The sequence below is a fragment of the Geotrypetes seraphini genome, chromosome 11, assembly GCF_902459505.1.
Source record: "Geotrypetes seraphini chromosome 11, aGeoSer1.1, whole genome shotgun sequence".
Taxonomy (NCBI): Eukaryota; Metazoa; Chordata; class Amphibia; order Gymnophiona; family Dermophiidae; genus Geotrypetes; species Geotrypetes seraphini.
The window spans coordinates 32,064,921-32,083,464 of NC_047094.1; the positions used below are offsets into that span (position 1 = coordinate 32,064,921).

An 18,544-nucleotide genomic window follows, 5' to 3' on the forward strand; every position below is an offset into this window, starting at 1 on the left:
TCATAGTTAACCAGATGCTAGGGTACATCTTAGGAGTCAGCTTCCAAGAAAAAAAGTGTAGGTGTCATTGTAGACAGTACTCTGAAACATTCCACCCAATGTGCAGCGGTGGCCAAAATAGCAAACAAGATGCTAGGAATTATTAGAAAAGGGATATTAAATAATACTAAGAATATTGTAATGTCTCTGTATTGCTCCATGGCACAACCTCACCTTGAGTATTATACACAGTATTTGTCACCATATCTCAAAAAAGATATAGCGGAATTAGAAAAGATGCTAAAGGGAATGGAACTCCTCTCATATCAGGAAAGACTAAAGAGTTTAGGATTTTTCAACTTGGAAAAAAGGCAGCTGAGGAGAGACATGACTGGTCTACAAAATCCTGAACTGGCATAGAATGAGTACAAGTGAATCGTGTGTTTTTTGTTTTTTTTAACTCCATCAAAAATTACAAAGATTAGGTGACACTCGAAGTTATAGAGAAATACTTTTTAAAACCAATAGGAGGAAATATTTTTTCATTCCGGTCAATAGTTAAACTCTAGAACACGTTCCTGGAGAAAAAGTCTATAGTCTGTTATTGAGACCGACATGGGAAAGTCAGTGCTTGCCCTAGGATCGGTAGCATGGAATGTTGCTATTATTTGGGTTTCTGCTAGGTACTTGTGACCTGGATTGATTATTGTGGAAACAGGATAGTAGGCTAGATCAGGGGTAGGCAATTCCAGTCATCGAGAGCCGCAGTCAGGTCAGGTTTTCAGGATATCCACAATGAATATGCATGAGATAGACTTGCATCTCAAGGAGGCAGTGCATGCAAATCCATCTCATACATATTCATTGTGGATATCCTGAAAACCTGGCCTGACTACGGCTCTCGAGGACCGGAATTTCCTACCCCTGGGCTAGATGGACCATTGGTCTGACTTAGTACGGCTATTCTTATGTTCTTTAGTAAATGAAATCTGCCTTTTGTGAATCAGTGTTGTAGCTTTGTGATTAGTGTAGTGAGCTTTGATCCTGGTGAACTGGGTTCAATTGCCACTACAGCTCTGTTTGACCTTGGGAAAGTCACTTTATTCCTTTGTCCCAGGTACAAAACTTAGATTGTAGGCCCACTAGGGACAGAGAAAGTGCCTGCATATAATGTGTACAGTGCTGTGTATGCCTAGTAGCACTGTAGAAATGATTAGTAATAGTGATTGAAAGAGCAGAATATATGTTCTTAAATTAAGGGAAGTAAGTTGTTTGTTCTTTTTTTAATCACTTATGTTGCTTGCAGGTGAGATCGATCTCAACAAAGCCAAAGACCTGTACCGAGATCTGTTAACTGTGTTTGACAAGCTCATCCTACCGACCCATGCCTGCTCATCCATGCAGTTCTGCATGTTTTATATCTGTAGCTTCAAATTGGTGAGTGAGATATGGGGGGAACTAGTTTCTTCATTCTTTCTGTCACTTGGTCTAACTGCTTGTATTCAGTTCATAGACAACAACGCGGAAGACAAAGGCGCGCGCCGACAACTGAGCGCAAGACGGAGGCACGCGCTGAAGAAAATTACTGTTTTTAGGGGCTCCGACGGGGGTTTTTGTTGGGGAGCACCCCCAGTTTACTTAATACAAATCGCGCCGGCATTGTGGGGGGTTTGGGGGGTTGTAACCCCCCACATTTTACTGTAAACTTAACTTTTTCCCTAAAAACAGGGAAAAGTGACGTTTTCAGTAAAATGTGGGGGGTTACAACCCCCCACAACGCCCCCACAACGCGGCACGATCTCTATTAAGTAAAGTGGGGGAGTTCCCCCCCCACGTCCCCCCGTCGGAGCCCAAAAAACAATAATTTTCTTCAGCGCGCACCTCCGCTCTGCGCTCAATTGTCTGCTCGTGCCTTTGTCCCAGCGCGCTTTTGACCTGACACCCTTGTATTCGCCACAACAGCTTATTGGGTGTGAATTTTCCTTCAGTCTGGTATTTAAAGCACTAGCCCCCTAGTGAATGTGGTCCATGAAGTGAAGAATAAGGGGGACTGTATATATGCTCTTGTAATTCCTTGAAGGAAGCAACTGGCTGATCTTGTCCTTGAAACACCACAGGATTAACAACTTGTAGCTTATAAAAGTTTATCTTGAAAACTTTTGTTCTTCTAAAATCAGTCAGTCAGTCCTCGTTAACTAGTTCTTCTGGTTTTGTCTGATTTTGAAGGAGGCAGGCTTATGTGATCCCCTTCACAGACTGACATAAGAATAGCCATAGCAGACGGATGGTCTATCTAGCCCAGTATCCTGCTTCCAACAATGATCAATCCATGTGACAGTACCTGGCAGAAACCCAAAGAATAGCAACATTCCATGCTACCAATCCCAGGGACAAAAGTTGCTTATCCCATGTTTGTTTCAATAGCAGACTATGGAGTTTTCAAACCTTTTTTTAAACCCATGCATGCTAACTGCTGTAACCACATCTTCTGGCAATGAGTTCCAGAGCTTAAGTATTCATTGATTGGAAAAAAAAATTTCCTCTTATTTGCTTTAAAATTATTATCATGTAACTTCATTGAGTTTCCCCTAGTCCCATATCAGTTGCCATGAGCACCAATTTTTCAGATGTTTATGAGAATTCTGATAGGTTTTAAAAAAAATTTTTGAATCCACCTTCTGATGACCTTTTGGTTTTGCTCTGTCCACTTCAAATTTGGGGAGATATGAAAAAATCTGAGGATCATCCGATGGTTAATTTTTTGGAGGGTGAATTCACATATTTCATGAATTTGTTCACCAAGTTATACCATTTAGTTACTTCAGGGGATGGGAAAAGGTTCCAAGAAGAGTCAGCTTTGGTATATTTTTCCATTTCCACATAAGCATGTGTACAAGGGCTTGAGCATTCTGTAAGGTAGGTTCCATTAGTTGTTTCAAGAGTGCCATGTTGTAGAGACAGGCCAGATGTTAAAGACCATTGAGACTGTCATTGGAATGTTTTTATGATTCACTTATATATTCTGATATTATCAACTTTAGCTCATAATGTCCAGATGTGAGAAAGGAGGTTTTCACTCTGAAAGCTAGTCAGAAATATATCATGTTAGTCTAATAAAAAAGTAAGAACATAAAGAATAGCCTTACTGGGTTAGACCAGTGGTCCATCTAGCCCAGTATCCCATCTTCTTAGTAGCCAATCCAGGTCACAGGTACCTGGAAAAAACCCAAATAGTAGCAACATTCCATGCTACCGATCCAGGGCAATCAGTGGCTTCCCCCATGTCTGTCTCAATAGCAGACTATGGACTTTTCCTCCAAGAACTCGGCCAATTCTTTTTTTAAAACCAGCTATGTTAACTGCTTTTACCACATCCTCTGGTAATACATTCCAGAGCTTAACTATTTTCTGAGTGAAAGAAAAATTTCCTCCAATTGGTCCTTCATAGTGTCCCCCTAGTCTTTGTAATTTTTGATGAGAAAAAAAAGTCAAATTTCACCAGAAAATAACAAGCTTTTATTAATCATGACAGGGGTTGCCATTCAGCATATAACCAACAATTGGAAGAATTATAATAACCTAAATTATACATTTTGGTGGAATACAATATGTCATATATTTAAAATGGAAAGAGCAATAGCAATACAAAGAGGGACATATACTAAATTTATAAAAATATGGGGGCCATTGACAAAATATTGCAATGAATAAATAGTAGGATTTTTCTTCTTCTTTTCTTCTTTTCAATATCTTCTTTGTGACACACATGAAGGGGAGGGTAGTGAAAATAATTTTTACACAATATGATATAATATGATATACAATATGTAATGTATGATTGGAAAGTACTAGAAGGGTGGGGGGAGGGAGAGGGGATAAAAATATATTTAAAATATGATGTATTAGGTATAAAAGTGATATTGTGTATTCATCAATTGTATTTTAATATTTTGTACACTTTATGTAAAATTTGAAAATGAATAAAAATTATAAAAGAAAAAAAAAAAAAAAATTTTTGATGGAGTTGCGACTAGTGTGACAATACCTGGTTGTGAGGGAGAGTGACATTGAGGAATCTTTGGAGCAGCTCTAGTGCCATTATGGTTTTATCTTCTGTTGCAGGGACTTGCTGAAGCTTTTCTTGAACATCTTTGGAAGAAACTTCAAAATCCAAATCATCCAGCAGTTATTAGGCAAGCCACTTGCAACTATATTGGCGGTTTCTTAGCCCGGGCCAAGTTTCTTCCTGTTGTGTAAGTAAACTGCTTATATTCCTGTTCTTTGGAACTCAGTTCCCTAAGTCTTACAACAAAAACAAATTACCTTACTTTTCATAGGAAAGCCAAAGCATGGTTGTGCTGTCAGGCTTTTGATTAAACAATTTAACAACCGGATCAGGATTACTGGGATTTGTTGAATTTTGCAGTAATGATGCTTTGCAGACATTCAGGAACCACAAGAACAAATACAGTAGAATCTCAGTTAACTTGTATTCAGTTAACCAGCACTCTCAACCAACCGGCAAAATAAAAATTGTCTCCCGCACTCCTCAAACAACGTCCAAAGTGGTGCTTCTGACCCAACAATCCCCCTCTCTCCAGCCCCAGAGGCATCAGCAGCAGCCACAAATCTCCCTCCCTCCAGCTCTCGAAGTATCATGGCAGCCTCAAATCTCCATTCCAGAAGCAGCAGGCGTCTGGTCCTGACAACCTTCTCCCTCCCTTCCCGAAGCAGTAGAGCCAGTCCTGACAATCCCCCCCTCCCTTCCCGAAGCAGCAGAGCGTCCGGACAAACCCCTTCCCTCCCTCACTAACCCGAAGTTGTAGCAGCAGCCAGTGAACAGAGGAAGCACCAGTAAACAGGTTGCTTCCAGCCAGCCCCAGTAGGGCCTTTCCTCTGCCGCATCACTTCGAGACCAGCCTAGATGAATAGGTTATGTGCATTTATCAGCAGGTGGATAAAGACTAAGAACTTCAGAATTCTGGTGGAGCCTATATGTTAGCTATGCAATCCCTCCTAGACACGGCAGAGGGAAGGCCCCTGCGGGGCAGGCCACGAACAAGCGTGTTCAGATCCTGCGTCTGCTAGCTGTCTACCACTACTGCTGCTTTAGGAGGCCCTGGAGGTATGTTAGGCCTCACCAGGGTGAGGGCTGTTCACTGCATTGGTGAGCCTGATTTTTGGAGGAAACAAATCGATTCAAATCGATTCACTGAAGTGAATCGGGCAGCACTAGTCCAGAGAAGTTCATGTAGAGGAAGAATTTGCTAGCTGCTATTATTGTTATGTAATTTGTTTTGATGTTATGTGCAGTCTTATATCCTGACAAATCCTTATTAATTATTGCAAACCCTCTAGGTATTAGGCGAGTAATAAGTGCTTAAAATAAATAAAAATATGGCCACTAGCAAGGCTAAGCCTGTCTGCTGTCAAACAGCACAAAACAAAGAGAGACTACAGAGCTCTGTCAAACCAGAGACTTTGCTCCTTTTTTTTTTTTTTTTTACAGAGATAAAACATGAGGCTCTTTTCCCAGGTACTGAAGACCCCCTAGACAGCACCAGGGGCTGAGGTACATAAAGGACTGCCAGAAATAAAAGGGATCGCCTCAGGGCCAAGTGACCTGGCCACCTAAATTTGACACCCTCAGGGCACAAAGTGACCCCCATGAGCCACAGCCCCAACCAGTAGCCAAAATGAAGCCTAGGAGAGAAGCAGAGATATTAGGAGCGAGAATGAAATACAAATACTGCTGATCCCTTTTTTTCTTTTTTTTTTTCAAAATTGTGAATAAGAATTTTTTTTCTTTGCTTTTTGGTCTCCCTCAGGTCGGTGAGAGCCTGCCTGGACTTGATGGTTAACTGGCTGCATATATACATTAATAGCCAGGATGCTGGCAGCCGAGCATTTTGTGATGTAACTTACCATGGGCCATTTTACTCTGCCTGCCAGGCTGTCTTTTACACTTTCATATTTCGATATAAGCAGATTTTGGAAGGAAACTTAAGGAAAGGTAAGAGTGATTAGGCCCAACTTAAGTATGAGACTGATATTTGTGCATCATAATAGCTGGCCGTGACAAACTCAGCTCGTTTGCAGATGTTTGAATAAGTTTTCTCTGCCGACCCCCCCCCCCCCTTCAATTTCAATGGCCTTCTGAATTTTAGCCCGAGTTCTACATTTTCTCTGTGATTGTAAACATGACAAGTAGCTGTTACCATGATAACTTGTTCTATCCTACTGCAGGACACAGAGATGCAGCCCTGCTTGCCAGGCTTCCCTAATGCATGCAGTTTGTGCCTGACAGGGTCGTTTAGAGTCAGCTGGGACAGGACATGGGAAGGCTCACTGCTGGTCCACCAGGGCTTCAGGCAGGCCCATGGGAAGCCTGAAACAGGTCTTGTTGGGGGGGTGGGGGAGAACACAAACCAGAAGACCTGGATATAAACAGAGACTCCTGTTTTGGGGCCATTTATTGGCCCAAAAATCTTGGTTTATATTTAAGTATATACCCAATGTTCTTCCTAGCCAGGAAGAATATTTATTTTAAGCTGCTTCTAGAATGGAAACAAAATACGTTTTCTTTTTGGTATATTTCAAGGATTTGTGCCCTTTTTTTTTGTTCTCTTCTCTTTGAACTTCTATTAGAAACTTGCTTTTCATTAATTTTTGCTTCAGATTGGGTGGTTGTTAGAAAGAAAGTATTGGTGTTGTAGAAAAACAAATCACAGTATTCATTCTCCTGGGGCAATGCCTGTAGGTTTTCTATATTGTGGAGTATCACCCTTTTCATTAACCTTGTCATGTTGCTTTGACTTCACATAGGGCGCACCATGCTCAATAGCAAGTGTGAAATGTGTTACGGTGATTTTATTTATGGATAGAGAGAAATTTAGGTTTTACTAAGGCGTGCCAGCCGATTTAACATGCGCTAAACGCTAATGCGTCCAATGCAGTCTATGGACTCATTAACGTTTAGTGTGCGCTAAATCAGCTAATTTGCTGACCTTTTATTTCTACAGATCATAGGGAGGAAGGGAAAAAAAAAATTCTGTTGTGTGTCTAATTTGAAAATAGTTGGGTTTTTTAAGCAGCGAGGCGCTCTGCTTTTCAATACAAAATAGTGTAATTCATCCTTTGCTCCACAATGACAATATAAGCCTTTAATTCTGCCTTTTTCAATCACAAGTTTGAAACCTTTTGTATTTCTGAAGGATTGGCATACCTGCAGAGTTTGAATTTCGAGCGTATTATTATGTGCCAGTTGAATCCCCTGAAGATCTGCTTACCCTCCGTGGTGAACCTTTTTGCTGCCATCACTAGGCATGTTGAAACCCTTCATTTCTACTGATAAGTATTTTTGTGATGTGCCTTCTAAAATTTGGGACAGTGTTAAGGTTAGTAGTACAGCACCTCCAGTACATCTCAATTCAAAAAAAGATTCTTTTCATAGGTCTAAAATGAGGAGCAGCCACTGCAGGGGAAGGGGGAGAATGAGATTGTGGTTATTTCATGTGCCGGCATATAAAGGGACCGAAGTAGGGATGCCAGATTTCCTCTATTAAAAAAAGAAGACACCTAGTCCCGCCCCATTCCAGCTCCACCTCCCCGAGTTTGGGACCACGTTTGGAGGGCATGTGTGTTTGTTGACGCGATGATGTCACACGCATGTGTATGATGTAGTTGCGTCAACATCCACGCGTGTACAAATGCCCTCCAGACGCGGCCCTGAGGTTGGGGACTTCCAAAACCCGGACAAACTGCTGGGATTTGGAAATCCCTCAGGACACCTGGACAGTCCTCTTAAAAAGAGGACATGTCCAGATTTTCCCGGACGTCTAGTAACCCTAGTCAGGAGCCCCCACAGGACAGTGGTTAGAGCAGTGGATTCAGGACCAGAAGAGTCGAAGTTCAAGTCCTGCTTTTTCCACTGATGATCTTTGTGGCCTTAAATGTGGCCTAAATGGGTACTTGGACGATCAAAAAGCCTGATCATCCAAGTACTCATAATCAAAGCTGGTTTTAGACGTATCTAAAACCAGCTTAGGCCTTTCCCCTGCCTCTAAACGCATAGAGCAAAAAGAGGCGTTTTTAGAGGAGGGGAAAGGGCAGGAGGTGGGCCAACCTAGACCAAGGCATGCAGCAGGTATAACCAAAGCTTTACGCAGGTTGTCTAGTCGGCACTTATACGTTTTGACTTAGACCAAGTCAAAATAGGTATAAGTGCCGAAAAGGGGCTGCTGAGCTGACCGTGGCTGGCGCGATCAGTTCAGCGGCTCGGCAACCTACCCTCCCCCCACCGCAACCATCGTGGAAGGAGAGATGCCTCATCTCCCATACCGCAATGCGATCACCCCTCTACCCGAACTGCCGTGACCCTTGGCAGGAGAGATGCCCAATCTCTCCTGCCGCGGGTTGTGGCAGTTCGGTTAGAGGAATGATCACATTGCGGCTGGGGAGATGGCCAATCTCTCCTGTCGTGATACATCACTCCCCTCACACACACACACACACTATCAAGGCAGGAGGGAGCCCAAGCCCTCCTGCCCCGCAGCCCCCCCCCCCCCTTAAATTGCCAGTTATTGACATATCCTTCTGTAAAATCCTGCCATTGTAAGAAGTTCCATGATAGAACCTTTTCTTTCCAGGCCGCCAAATTAAATACTTGGCTTGGTAAAAGTGATGTTAGAAGCTTCTTCTTCTTTAGATTTTAGGAAATTGTTAAAGACTTATTTATTTAATAAGCTGATATCTTAATGTTTTCTTTTAACTTAATTATGTTTTATCACTTGCATTTCTATCCATATGACCTGCTTTTTACTCTGATGTACTATTGAAATGTATGTATAGCTCCTTGTCGCATTTCACCAGGATACTTTGATGGAATCGTATGTATTGTTTCCTGTGTTGTGAGCCGCTTAGAACCTCTCCGATAAGGCGGCAAACAAATAAATTATTATTATTATTATTTAACTACAGTGCCAGAATGTAACTCATATTGAAATTGGGTTTGTAAAGTTGTGCTAAGAAGTACATCCTTACGCAGGTCTTTACTGCGTGCTAAGCACATTTCTAGCAAGGCCAAAAATACAGCCTTTAAAATAAAATTATCTTTTTTTTGTCCGTGCGCTTATGTTAGCATTAGTGTGCAGCCATTTTAAACAGTTAACCTGACAGAACTTTCTGCCTCCTATTTAGGAGGTACTAAGGGCTCCCCTGTTATGAATGCTCTACCACAGGTGTCAAAGTCGGCCCTCGAAGGTTGTAATCCAGCCAGGTTTTCAGGATTTCCCCAATGAATATGCATGAGATCTATTAGCATACAATGAAAGCAGTGCTTGCAAATAGATCTCGTGCATATTTGTTGAGGAAATCCTGAAAACCCAACTGGATTGCGGCCCTCGAGGACCGACTTTGACATACCACACAGCGTGTCAATAGTGTCAGCACACTAGATGATTGGTACATCCACGCCTACTCACTGCCCCCTCAAAAAAAAAAATTAATACACATCCTTAGTGTGCAGAAATGGCAAAATTAACCCAGAATTCTCTAGTGCAGGGGTGTCCAACCTGCGGCCCCATGAAGTATTTTGTGCGGCCCCAGTCGAGGGCGATGCAGTGTTTTCCTCTTCTGCCCCCGGGTGTTTACCATCTTGCAGGCTCCTTCCTCTCTCTTGCTGCAGTGTTTGTGCATTTGTGTGGCCCCAGAAACATTTTTTTCAGCCAATGCGGCCCAGGGAAGCCAAAAGGTTGGACACCCCTGCTCTAGTGTGTCCTGTATTAGGCTGTTTTTCTTGTAGTAGATGCATGTTAGCACCTAGCAGGTTAATAAAAAGGCTCCTAAATCTACCTCCAGTCCAAACACTGAAGATCACACAGAGGGTAAGCTAACTAGGTTTGGAGGTAAAGGAGACACCCATTTTATTAAGACACACAAGATCGCTTCTCTGCCTTTTGACTAAGATCAAGTGTAGTATCTGTTCTTATCAGTTTAATAAAGACACAGAGGAACCTGTGCGCCTTTATCAAATTCTTGGGGTAAACCACCATAAATCTCAGCTAGATTGAAGCTACATTCATTTATGCATACTTGGGACAGGTGTAAATATTAGCAGGCATATTATAAAGAATGCATATCATCCGCTGCCCTGCCCCAGAAGCATGCCTACATGCAGTCCCGTAAAAGCATGCACTTGTACATGCTAGAAATGGGTCTTGTATACCGCTAATTTGGAGTTATACAACCACACTCAAAGCAGTTTACATACAGGAACTTCAAGCATTTTCCCTTTCTATCCTGATGGGCTCACAATCTGTCTAATGTACGGTACCTGGGTCAGTGGAAGATAAAGTGACTTGCCCAGGGTCACAGGAAGATGCTTGGGGTTTGAACCCACTACCTCAGGGGGCTGAGGCTGTAGCTTTAACCACTACACCACCTATTCCTCCTTAGTGCTATCCTATAAAGGGCATGCACTACTAAAATAAGTATTGTATTGAAGAATTGATAAGTTTATCTGAATTAATGAACATATATAATGGGCTGATGAAGATCTTGGCTTATCAATTACTCTGTGTAGTTTTCTTTCACACTGAGTACAACCACTGAAGTGCTCTATAGTTAAAAGAAAGATTAAACATTGCTTTATATAGTAAATATTTTATTTAGGATATATCACATCAAAGGCACTTTGACACACATTTTGGATATGTATCATATGTATAAACGTATACCCAGGCATTTAGAGTTTATTACATGCATTTTTTTTTTTCTTTAAGGAAGTACCAGCTGGTTTTCTGCTACACTATTATTGAGAAAAACAACCGTCAATTTATTCCAGTCATCAGAAGTAGCACGAGTGGAGACTCTGTGCAGACATGCATTAATCCTCTTGACAGCTTTTTCCCGTTTGACTCCTGCGTTTTGAAAAGGTGCAAATTTCCCATCATACTCAGAAGTGAGATGGAGAAAGGAAACTGGGCAGCAAAAACACTGTAGTATAGGAAAATTTTTCTCTTGAAAGTGTTTTATATTATTCTTTCTAATGCAAAGAGAACAGTAGTCTTGACAAGTGGGTTCTTTCCCTTTAACCATGAGGATTGCAGAAGGCATCATCTACATAGCTCAACTCCGAGCTCCGCCTCCTTGTGTCCCTGGGCAGGGCCTCAGTCCTTCAGTGTTTCCTTCATCAAGCAAGTTGAGAAGGTGCCTTTTATTTATTTTTTTTCTTCTGCTCTGCATCTGATTTTTTTTTTTTGGGGGAGGGGTCTGTGCTAGAGTAGTTATCAGAAATTTTGGGACAGTTCTGCTTGGGAGAAGATACAGCCTCAATGTTCAGAGGGCTGTAGCTGGGGGAAGGGGGAAAGGGAAACAACCCTTTTGCAGAGACCCTGCATCACCAACCTGCACAACCTTTAAAGGCAGCTTGGGGAGAGTTTCCCTGGGAGTGCACTCACTGCTCACTTATCAGGCCCTGGAGCACAGGCTGAGTGTCCCTGTATTGGTCCAGAGGACTGTAGTGGGTACCAGCTGTGTCTTCTCCCCCCCCCCACCCCTCCTCTGAAGGTTCGTGAGGAGCTAGTGGGGTGAGGGTTTCAGCACTTAGAGTCTGTCTAAATGGTAGTCTGAAGAGACAAGTACATGGAGGAATTTGCCAGCTTGTCTAAGGCAGAAATCTCCCCAGTCCAGCAGTGCGAGCTAAAGTAGGCTCAGCACCTTCCAGATCTGCAAGTACAGTGCATTACTGTCTATGAGAGACATCAGTGTGTGTTGGGGGGGGGGGGGAAAAATTCCTGAAAATTTAATTTTGAGGGTATCTGGGGATTCCTTTAGGGTTCTTCACCACAAAAAACACCTTCCCTGCATGTCTGGAATTTTATTACAGCTTTTCCAGGCCTTTTTTTGGTTCCAAAATGCCCAATTTCATCTTGAAAGCTCTTGTATGACCCCTGTTTATGTAAGATTTGCTCTGTATGGCTGGCTGAGGGAGTGTCTGTGTGCCACATGCTACAGAGCATGTGAGGAGAGGGCGAGAGCACTGGGTTTAGCCCCCTCTGGTCGCTCCAGGGTCATCGCAGGAAGCTCATTTATTGGGGCATAAATCCCCTGTAGAGCCCTCGAATGGTGACTTAGCATTGACAGCAGAATGCAAGTGTGAAAATGCCTCTGAAACCATAAGCGCACCAGAAATTCTCATACAGTTCGGGCCGCCGCGGGAGCAGACTGCTGGGCGGGATGGACCTATGGTCTGACCCGGCGGAGGCACTGCTTATGTTCTTATGATCCTCTAGAGATCCGGGTCAGGGATTTGACTCTGATTTTGTAAATTTTATGTTTGAAGCTTATATATCTTTGAAGAAATTAAACTTGGAACTCCTGCAGACTGCCACAGCTCAAATATTGCTTATGAGCAGCTCTAAGGCCAAGTCCACACTTTTTTTTTCTTCGCATCCAGAGATAACTGTTATGCTGACGGAGCACTGGGAGGTGCCTGAGAGCTGTCTGAGGGTTTCCAAGGCTATAACAAAATTGTACCCAATGGCTCCTGATTTTCAGCAGCTTTTTTTAAATTTTAGTTTAGAATTCACATGCTGCATACACTCAAACACAAACCTATCCGAGTATAAACCAAGATAAAGTTCCCCCCTCCCCCCAAAAAGGGAGGGGGTTTATATTCTCTCTGGCCCTACTCTTCTGTATATCTATGTTCTCCCCAGATCAGCAACACTCCTCTCTTCTCTTCCCTCCCTCCTTCTTCCCTGGGGTCCCGTGACGCTGACACCAGCACAGCTGCCAACATTTCCTGCCTCCAACCTCCTCGCAGCATTTCTTTCCAAAAATCCCTGGTAAGTGAAGAGCTGATTATTGGATGATCAGGAAAGTACGGGGGGGGAATGTTGGTTGCTAGGGGAGGTCTGGAAAGAAATGTTGGTTGCTGGGAGGAAGTTGGAGGTGGGAAATGTTGGTTGCTATCACATTTTTTTTAATTTTATTTAAAAATGTATATATACTATCTATATTATAAGCAGTTTCCATAAAATAAATATACATAAATTACAAATCAAAACTTAAGAATTTACAAACTTCCATTCATTCCAAGACTGAGTAACAAACTCCACTCCCTCCCTCCAAACAAGCCGTTCACTGCATAACAAACCCTGCTAACAGGCTAGCTCTGGCATAGGTGGTCAAACCAGTACAGAAACTACTTATGTCGAATCCTGAACCTGTATTGGCTTTACATATAAGCATCCACAAACAGCTTGGATTTTAACAATTTCTTAAAACTGAAGTGGTCCTGACAACTTATTCCAGAGCGACACTCCAGCAATTGGCATCGGGAGTCAGGGGGAGTGGGGTTAACCAAGAAATGTTGGTTGCAATGGCGATAAAGACTACAGCAGATCCTTAATACCTTGCCTGTTTAATTTGCCTTGAGTGGTGTCGGGTTAGCAGCCTTGGGGTGGCCTTTCACCAGCTTGGTCTGTTCTTTGGGGGGGGGGGAGGGGAGGAGGCCCTAAGCATTGTCTCTTGGGGCTCATCAGAGTCCAGGGCTCTGAGTGTCCAGCTTTCGCTTTGGTCTTGTTCAGGCCTCCTCCATTAAGTGGGTTGGGATGCTTGCTTCCTTTTTCTGTTACCATATTGTTGGTAACTCTTTTCTCCTGCATGCAGTATTTTTCTTCTGTCATCTCTTGTGCTTGGTTCTTCTGACAGCTCACTATTCATTTGTATATTCTGGTATATCTTGTTATGAAGGGTAGAATATAGGGGGGAGGGGTGTTGGGATTGGGGGATACTTGCTGTATAGTTCCTGAACAAATGTTGTGTTTTCTACTGTGTTCATTATCTGATTTTTTTTTTTTTGGTTTGTTCAATAAAAATTGTTTCAAAGTAAAAAAAGATTACAACAGGAGGAATGGGGTGGGGTTGAAGAAAAATGCTAGTCATTGGCTAGCATGGAAAGATGAGAGGCTCAAATATAAACTCAGACCCCCATTTTTGGCCCTTTTTATTTCTTGACAAAAAATATCAGTTTATATTTGACTATACAGTATATTATGGTAATCAAGCATATACTGGAAAAATAAATCAGAATGACATAAATATGCAGGGGAACCCCTTAATACATGAAATAAATATCATTTATTAGTCCACAATGTTGCTGAAGTCATGCATAAAATAAATATATATATATATTTATATAAGGGAGTGCTAAAATGTTCTCAAACTAGCCAACTTTCTAAATTCTGAGTGTTATTTTGCCACTGTAGCTGAAAAAATTGTAACTAGCACAAATAAGAAGAAAATGGCTTAAAACAAGTGGTTCTGGGCAGAGACGCTATCCAAGGGCTTACCTTTCTGCATCTCCTTTTGAATGATACTGACGATGGATGCTAGTCTGTGCGGCTGGGGAGGTCATTGCGAGGGTCGCCCAGTTCAGGGCTGCTGGTTACCCTCTCAGAGAAACTGGTTCATCAACTGGAGCCGAGAGCCTTTTGGCTAGCACTGCAGGCCTTCAAAATGTCCCTGTACAATGCCACAGTGGTGACATATGTCACAAGACAAGGAGGCACCAAGAGTGCTGCATTAAAACTGGAGGCCCTATTGTTTCGTTCAGGAGAAACCCACTTAGAAGCTATATCAGCGGCACATGTAGCAGGAATGAATAATGTTCAAGCCAACTTTCTCAGTTGCCAGTCCCTGGACCCGGGGGAGAAGTCTTTATGTCCCACTGTGCTTTCAACAAAATTGTAAAGCATTGGGGGAAGTCCAACAATCAACCTGATGGCATCAGTGGGCAACAGGAAAGTCTCTTGGTACTTCAGCTGACAATTCGAGCCGGGATTGCCAGCGTGGATGTCTTAGTCCAGCCTCGGCCAACAAAAGAGCTTTTGTATGTATTTCCCCTGTGGCCAGTGGGTAGGCCAGGTCATTTGAAGAATAGTGACCCATTACGAGGTTGATGATTCTAGTGATGCCAGATTGACGTCGTCATCCATGGTACGCAGAGCTGGTGTGGCTACAATGGGACAAATGTCTGGGGCTTCTACTTCCAACATTTCTGTCACAGGGACCAATTGCCCTGGAGGATCTAGAACGATTTGGGCTTACAGCATGGCTCTTGAGTGTGCAGCCAACTGTCACGGCTTGTGGTAAGTACTGGAAGACTTTGCAGAGCTGGTGTGTTGAATGGAAAGTAGAGCTGTCTATGGTTCCCATATCCATAATCCTGTCGTTTCTTCAGAATGGTCTGGAAAAGGGCCTAGCGGTTGGTTCTCTCAAGGTGCAGGTGGCAGGATTCTTGTGCTTTGCAGCTCACTTGAAGAAAGGGTCCATAGCCACCTGTTCTGACATAAACAGATTTCTAAAGGAAGTGTTACAGCTGCATCCTCCTGTGAGACAACCACTCCCAATGTGGAATCTTAATATTGTTCTACAGGCCCTTTATAAGGTCCTATATGAACCCTTACAGAATGCATCACTGGATCTTACAGTTTAGACAGTTTTCATAGTGATTATTGCCTCGGCAAGAAGGGTTTTTTTTGTTTTGTTTTGTTTTTTGAAAATATGTTTATTAAAGGATCAATGCACAAGAGAAAATAAAAAATGCAACCAAGCGAGAATACAGCAGAATACATAATACAAAGGCACATACAAAATGCAGACAGAAAATAGGCAAACCATCGGAGGCGGGTATTAGCGAACCGGGGAGGCGCTTTCTTTTAATGGCTTTGGGAATCACTAAAAAACTAATTCTTCGACACTGGGTTGGTACCACGCGACCCACAGTCCAACAGTGGCGAGCTAGTATGTCTCTGATGGCTGGCTGGGAGAGGCTAAATATATCAGAGGTCCAATCGTATTCGATCAAAACAAAATATAATTACAAACGTATTGTAAATAATAATAGCAGCAGGGATTCATTCATACCACAATAACAAAAAGGACTGTTGACAAAATCATTAAAAAACGGAGAAAAAATAAACCTCAATTGTGGGCTGCCGGGACTACACAAGTGCCCTAAGCTCCCCACATCATCACAGGTTTATAAAAAAAACTCTGTACAAATATAAATCACTCTCATACATTGAGGTATAATCTTTTTCAAAAGAGATACTTTCAGTGTTTTCAAGATATTCAGTAATTTCAATGACAACGTTCAAAAATGTCCTGTAAGGTAATGATTAAATCCCAAACTCGCTACATTATAGCAATCAGCTCAGCTGTAAGTAATTCAAAACGGTTAAGTTACGTAGCTTGTAAAACCCGAGTATCAATATCTCTAAGAAAATATATCACTCATCTGAAGATGAAACACTTCTTAGTCTGGGAGAGGCAACATCGTCGGGGGGCAGCGAGTTGGAAATCTGTAGCCTATCTGGCTTGCTGAAGAAGGGTTTTGACCATCATGCAGAAAGCCCTTCCTCAGATTTATGGAGGTGGGCGTGTGTCTCTGTACGGTGTTTTCTTTTCTAACAAAAGTGGTTTTGGACTCAGGAATAAAGAAAAAGGACAAAGATTTTTGGCATTACTGGACGTGAGTTATTCTCCATTATCTCGAGATGACGAATGAATTTCATCTTTCAGATCACCTTTTTGTGTTAACCAACCCTAGTAGATGGGGAAGGCCTACCTCGAAGGCATTCATGTTCAGATGGATTTGCATGGCTATTTCATCTGCATACATTGGCTATGGTAAATAGCTGCCAGTTTCTTTGAAAGCACATTCCACCAGAGGCGTGGCTTCTTCATGGGAAGTTTCACCCGAGAAGATTTGTAGAGCAGTGACCTGGTCTACCCTTCATACTTTTACAAAGTTTTACAGAGTGGACATGGGAGCACAACTGGACACAGCTTTTGTGTTCTCGGTGCTTACAGCAGGCTCATCTGACCAGCCCTAGACTCAGGGGACTGCTTTGGTATGTCCCACTTGTCAAGACTACTGTACCCTTTGCACTAGAAGGAAAGCTTAGGTTAAAGTATTTGGGATCCACATGAATCGTGAGTCCTCTGAATTGGGTTTCTATGCAGTGGCTCCTGAGGTGTTTACTTTGTTTCAGTGTGAATGGGTTTCTGATCCTTGCAGATACAAAACCTTGAAAAATGAGCAGCTGCAGAAAATCTGTATATGTACATAGGTCTGTAAATAGAAACAGTATACTGGCAGGACCTATACAAACTTTCCTTTCCCTGTATCACCAGATCAAAGAAGGCCATTGATCCCATATATCAGGTTTGGGAAGAAGACTCCAGTGCTGAAAGTTTTCAGGAGTTTCAGAAACTAATTGAAAAGGTAAAAAAAAGTGTCTTTATTGGATTAAATCTACACCTATACAGAACATCTGAAACTTTTTTTTTTTTTTTCTGGAGAGCTGAAAAGAATAAGGAACTACTGTACTTATTTTTTTGTTAAACCCTTTTTATTTGGGAATAAATCTGTTGGAGAGAGAAGTATGTGTTATACATATTTCTGTTCTGTCTGCAGGGTGCAGCAGTGGCAGATGAAGATGATTTTCTAAAAGATGAGACACCACAAAGTGACAAAGTGGTGGGAATCACCCCAGGCTCCTTCGACTCACATCTCAGCCCAGCAAGTAGTGTGGGATCACCACCAGTAACATTCTTGCATCGGCACTTCTAAAAGAAAACCATAAGTGAAGTGTGATCACAACAAGCAAGAGCAAATGGCCATCAGATGTTTCACATAATTATGGACGTCACCTTGTATAAAACTGAACTGTGTTGGAGAATTTAGAATTGAGATTGCAGTTTATATTAGATTTATATGATAAGAACGTTGATACACTTGTATAATTTCTGCCTCTACAATTTGTGTCAATAGAAGAACGCTTAATTTTTTATCATAATACTATTTTGCCTTGGTTTGTTATTTGTGTATCGGTGGCTATTTTTGGTTTAGTCTTTGTATGGCATACAGCCCCAGAAAAAGTTGTACCTCTCCTGATGGCTGTCTAAGTTAAGGCACATGGACAACCCCCTACGTTTATCTTGCTCAAGATAGTCACTCCAGCCAGTATTTTGGGAAACTAAGGGTTTTTGTGTTGTTTTTTTTTACTAAAGATTAGCACATTTGTCTGCAGTAGAGAATGACACGGGGACAAGTTTTTTCCCATCCCTGCCCCATTCCTGCAAGCTTTGTCCTCATCTGCACAAGCCTCAAACACTTTAAAATCATAACTGTTCAAGTCTTGTGTGGTTAAAGTAGAGCTTACAGGAATGGGGCAGGGACAGCGACAATACAAACAGGGAAAGGGAAATGTGTGGGGATGGGAAAAAATTTGTCCCCGTATCATTCTCTAATCTGCAGCAAGTCCCATGGGATCCTGCGCCAGCTGGTTGCCATAGAGGGCTCTAACACATGAAGGCATAGTCTATGCGACCAGTGTTTGTGTCATAAAACATTACTGTGATGGTGGAGTATTTTTTTGGTTTAAATTTTTTTTATTCATTTTCATACATCCACAAGTGTAACATAGAAATTTAAAACGATCTCATAAAACATACACTTGAATTCCTTTCATGTATCACTGTAAATACAATA

General features: G+C 42.2%; 1 protein-coding gene and 1 pseudogene across 4 annotated transcripts in view; both read left to right on the plus strand.

Moving 5' to 3' along the window:
- The window catches only part of RRN3 (RRN3 homolog, RNA polymerase I transcription factor), a 48,063-nt gene extending 30,214 nt beyond the window's left edge, over positions 1 to 17,849 (plus strand). For all 4 annotated transcript variants that reach the window (XM_033914309.1, XM_033914311.1, XM_033914312.1 and 1 more), the window contains 7 exons: positions 1,286 to 1,416; positions 4,102 to 4,232; positions 5,808 to 5,992; positions 7,194 to 7,302; positions 10,761 to 10,913; positions 17,185 to 17,275; positions 17,468 to 17,849. In XM_033914309.1, coding sequence (XP_033770200.1) covers positions 1,286 to 1,416; positions 4,102 to 4,232; positions 5,808 to 5,992; positions 7,194 to 7,302; positions 10,761 to 10,913; positions 17,185 to 17,275; positions 17,468 to 17,623 — 956 coding nt within the window. In that variant the 3' untranslated portion in view covers positions 17,624 to 17,849. The remainder of the gene's footprint in view (positions 1 to 1,285; positions 1,417 to 4,101; positions 4,233 to 5,807; positions 5,993 to 7,193; positions 7,303 to 10,760; positions 10,914 to 17,184; positions 17,276 to 17,467) is intronic.
- LOC117345894 lies at positions 9,920 to 10,029 on the plus strand (annotated as a pseudogene).
- Positions 17,850 to 18,544: the final 695 nt, after the last annotated feature.